Source organism: Theobroma cacao, chromosome 2 (assembly GCF_053813885.1).
Source record: "Theobroma cacao isolate CCN51 chromosome 2, ASM5381388v1, whole genome shotgun sequence".
NCBI classification, from domain to species: domain Eukaryota; kingdom Viridiplantae; phylum Streptophyta; class Magnoliopsida; order Malvales; family Malvaceae; genus Theobroma; species Theobroma cacao.
Window position 1 is genome coordinate 12,658,329 of NC_142640.1, and position 4,474 is coordinate 12,662,802.

At 35.1% G+C, this 4,474-nt stretch overlaps 1 protein-coding gene across 1 annotated transcript; it reads left to right on the forward strand.

Moving 5' to 3' along the window:
- The first annotated feature begins 965 nt into the window (after window positions 1-965).
- Window positions 966-3,826, forward strand: LOC18608814 (indole-3-acetic acid-amido synthetase GH3.17-like). Its single transcript, XM_018116595.2, has 4 exons — window positions 966-1,339; window positions 1,451-1,552; window positions 1,666-2,516; window positions 3,008-3,826. Exons 1-4 carry the CDS (start codon window positions 1,056-1,058, stop codon window positions 3,562-3,564), a joined length of 1,794 nt encoding a protein of 597 aa, XP_017972084.1. The 5' UTR covers window positions 966-1,055; the 3' UTR covers window positions 3,565-3,826.
- Window positions 3,827-4,474: the final 648 nt, after the last annotated feature.

The following is a 4,474-nucleotide window of genomic DNA, read 5'->3' on the forward strand; positions in this document are numbered from 1 at the left end:
TATCATATTCAATATTGTTCTAAATTATAGGAGTTTGAAGAGGAAAACCTTAGGTATTCGATGCCCTATAGGATTGGTAATCAAGAAGACCAAAATCTATGGTTAAAATTGAGATTTAATATGAATGACTAAGGATTTGGTTAAGAGCTTTCATAGGCGTTGGTGAAAAATATTTTTAAAAATTCCTTTTTTAATTTATTGTTTTTATCGAATTTAAGAAGTGACAATATAAAGTGCTTTGTCTGGTAAGCATTATCAATATGCAATGATTAACATTTCGAATAAGAATAACATGTGATTTTATTCTTGTCATCTAGAAGGAAAAAACGCTCTGCATCTAAACACTAAACAAATAGAAGTCTCGTGGAAAATTGAGAATAAAAAATGGGGATAGATACAAAAAATGGGGTCACATCTCACATGCGGTCGAGAAAGGAAAACGAGTGTCTCATGGGGTGCGTGCCGTGAAATAAGTAAGTTTGTTGCGAGATCAGCCAAAATTAAAAAATAATAATAAAAAAAGAAATCAATACCAGTGTCTATTAAATGACAGTCGATATAGAAATTTGAGATATAATTGAAAAAGAAAAATGCCTGTACAGCCCCGTTCAAAGTTAGGTAAACAAAAAACCTGAGAGTCAATTGGCTGATGAGACGGGTTACAGGTTATTCTCAAGTCCCGATTCTGTCGAAAATAATAAAAAATTAAGATTAATTGACACGGGTAACATGGTTGTTATATTCCTCTGGAATATTTGATTTAATTTGCATACGACAATATGCATTAATAAAAAATTAAGATTAATTGACACGGGTAACATGGTTGTTATATGCCTCTGGAATATTTGATTTAATTTGCATACGACAATATGCATTAATTAATAGCGTGTAATAATACTGTTGAAATGTTGTACCAAACGGAAGATACAGTCTATAAAACCAATCCAACTTTCCAAGAGAAGGCATTGCCTTCTTGTGCTTTGAACTGCAGGTCATCAGTTTACAGCTAGCCTGCAAGGCCTTAGCTTGTTCTCTGATCAAACACAATCTTGATCATGGAACCAAAGGTCAGCATTCAAGAAGGCTGGAAGGTTTTGGAGGATCTGACGATAAATGCTGATCAATTTCAGCAAAAGGTGTTGGAGGAGATACTAAAGCAAAATGCAGGTACTGAGTATCTCAAGAGGTTCCTCGACGGCCAGGCAGATAAGGAACTTTTTAAGAAGAAAGTTCCCATTACGACTTACGATGGCATAAAACCTTATATAGAGCGAATTGTTGTCAATGGAGAGCCCGCAGACATCCTTTTAGCTGAACCCGTGACTGCCATTACCCTAAGGTACAAGTTTATTTATTCTTATTTCCTGCTGTTTTCAAATTTCAACTAGCTAGTGCAATATATTTGTCTAAGTTCTTCATCAAAGTGAATCAACTACTTCATTTGATCCAGCTCTGGCACCTCAAGAGGACAGGCAAAGATGATGCCTCTGACAAATAAGCAGTTGGACCAGTTAACATACTGCAGAAGCCTTGCTATGTCTGCGGCAAACAAGTAAGTACCTGATTAAGCTCCAATCTTTCTTTGTTAGCTTGCAGGCCTACTTTTAATATATAATAAAAGAACAAGCCAGTTAAACAAATAGCTCTACTTATTAACATTTACAGGTTTGTGGATGGCTTGCTGGAGGAAGGGAAACAGATGCAACTGTTGTTCGTCAGACCAGATATTTATGTTCCATCAGGCTTGCCAGCAAGACCTATCCTAACAAGCTACCACAAGAGCAAAAATTTTGAAAAGTATGAGTCCAGTCTTTATACTAGCCCTATGTCGACAATCTTGTGCTTAGACAGCAAGCAGAGCCTATATTGCCAATTTCTTTGTGGTCTATTACAACGGGATGAGGTTGTAAACATTGGTGCAGTTTTCGCTTCTGTTCTTTTTCGGGCTATCAGATTCTTAGAAGATTATTGGAGAGAGTTATGCTCTAACATAAGAACAGGTCGTCTTAGTGATTGGATTACTGACACTGGCTGCAAAAATGCTTTGTCACTAATGCTCACTGGACCTAATCCAGAACAAGCTGATTTAATTGAAGCTGCATGTAACAGTAAATCATGGGAAGGGATAATTAAGAAACTTTGGCCCAAAGCAAAGTACATTGATGTTATTGCTACAGGTTCTATGGCCCAATATCTTCCGATACTTGAATTCTACTGTGGTGGAATACCTGTTGTTTCAATGCCATATGCTTCTTCTGAGAGTTTCTTGGGGATCAATCTTAAACCTTTTAGCAAGCCTTGTGATGTGTCTTACACCCTTGTTCCCGATGTGGCATACTTTGAGTTCCTCCCCGTAAAGGATTACAATGAAGAAGAAACCAAAGAGGTCCACTCCGATGTTAAATCTGACAACGATTTGACAGAAAAACAGACCAAGAAGGAAGAAATTGAACCCGTTGAACTCGTGAATGTGGTGCTTGGTCAATGTTATGAACTTGTTATCACAACTTGTACAGGTAACTTGTTCTTCCTCTTCAAATTTGAAATACGTGCCACGACTTTCAATCCTAAAGACAAGTCGCATAAGAAATCGGCATAGGCTTCAACCAATTTCCTCATGCCATACTTGTATAACAAGTTTTCTATATTCTAACTTTATCTACTTTGCTTTTGGCAATTTGAAAGTCAACTAGAAAATATTAAGGTGTTTGTCTCATAGTGTAACAACTTTTTATTTCATTTATCAAATTAAAAATCTGAAATTATATGAATTAATCACCTAAAAGTTATATAAAATTTTTATTGTTAACATGATGTCTTAATCCACCGGACTTTAAAGTGATAAAAGAAAAGAAAAGAAAAGAAAAATAAAATAATATGTTTGAAAAGTACTTTTTTTTTTAAAGCGTTGTATTTTTTAAAGGTAGCTAATTATTGTCTCATTACATACTTCCTTTTTTCAGTGTACATATTCTCAATCATATATTTTTTTAAAATTATTTTTCAGGTCTATATAGATATAAAGTTGGAGATGTTCTCATGGTAACTGGCTTCCATAACAACGCCCCTCAGTTTCAGTTCGTGCGACGCCAAGACGTAGTTTTAAGCGTAGATGTTGAGAAAACCAGTGAAGACGAACTGTTAGAGGCCATGACAAAGGCCAAGCTCCTCCTGGAGCCGTTTGGCTTAGTCTTGACGGACTATAGCAGCTATGCTGATGTTTCAACAGTACCAGGGCACTACGTATTGTTCTGGGAGCTAAACATGGATGCAAGTAGTGACCTGCCGGAGTTCAATCCCAAGATAATAGAGCAATGTTGTTCCACTGTGGAAGAATCATTCAATTATCTGTATAAAAACTGCAGGAAGGGTAACACAGTCGGGCCGTTAGAGATAAGGATGGTAGAGCAGGGAACATTTGATGCGCTCATGGACTTTTACATATCGAAAGGGTCTTCTGTTAGCCAATACAAAACACCTCGATGCATCAAACTGGAGGAAGCTTTCAAGGTATTGGACTCTCGGGTGGTCAAACGTTATTTTAGCCAGAAAGTTCCCGCATAAAACCCGATGAGATGGCTACTAAATAAAGGACAAGGGCTTAGGTTATCAGAAATAAGTTTGGTTGGTCAAACACATGCCTTTGTAGACTCTTCCAAAGCTTTACTTGTCTCAATTTGTTTGCTTGTTTAATTTTGTATTTGCTCTTATTTTAATTATCTCGATTCGTTCTGTACACGAATAAGCATGACGCCTACTTTGCCAGACCTGTGCCACGATGTAATATATTAATTAAAGTAAATAACAACTTGGCTATCTTTTTTTCTTTTTTGCGGGAATATTATTATGATTTCTGACTCTTACAGCTAGGTCTTATCTGGAGAATATAGTAGGCACAACTCTCTAGAATTAATATTCTGCGCAATGGCTTGAATTGATGTAAATTCTAGGACTTCAAAATGAAAACATTTGCCTTGAAACTTAAAACGCATTTCAACTCAAAACCTTAACACTAAATAGTAATTTTTTTTTGAATTACAAATTAACAATGATGAAGATGTGCCAAAAATAATTACTAACAACAATGAAGTTCCTACAATAATAATTAATTAGTAACTTAAATTAAACATTTTTCAAAACAAAGTTTTATCTTCAAACAAACAAGCTTTCCGATTACCAATGACTACTTGTGAATATTATACATCGTAAAGTATCTAAAAATCATGAAAATACACTACAAGAATTTTAATTTTTGGTGGTTAATGTGTGCATTCTTTGCTTTATATGTGGTTTAAAAAACCACGATATTTTCCAGTCGTGGTTGATTTGAATTAATTAAAAGTCTCAAGTGGCTACAAATGTTTGTCCTTGTCAAATGTTTACTATTATAAACATTAAAGATAATTTTTTTTTTGAAAGTTAACTTTGATTTATGGCAAAAGAAGAACTCTTTTACATACAAAAGGACAATATT

Coding starts and splice junctions, on each gene's coding strand:
- LOC18608814 (XM_018116595.2), top strand. CDS start 1,056: ATGGAACCAAAGGTCAGCATTCAAGAAGGCTGGAAGGTTTTGGAGGAT. Junction 1,340..1,450: donor GTGACTGCCATTACCCTAAG/GTACAAGTTTAT, acceptor CATTTGATCCAG/CTCTGGCACCTCAAGAGGAC. Junction 2,517..3,007: donor TGTTATCACAACTTGTACAG/GTAACTTGTTCT, acceptor ATTATTTTTCAG/GTCTATATAGATATAAAGTT.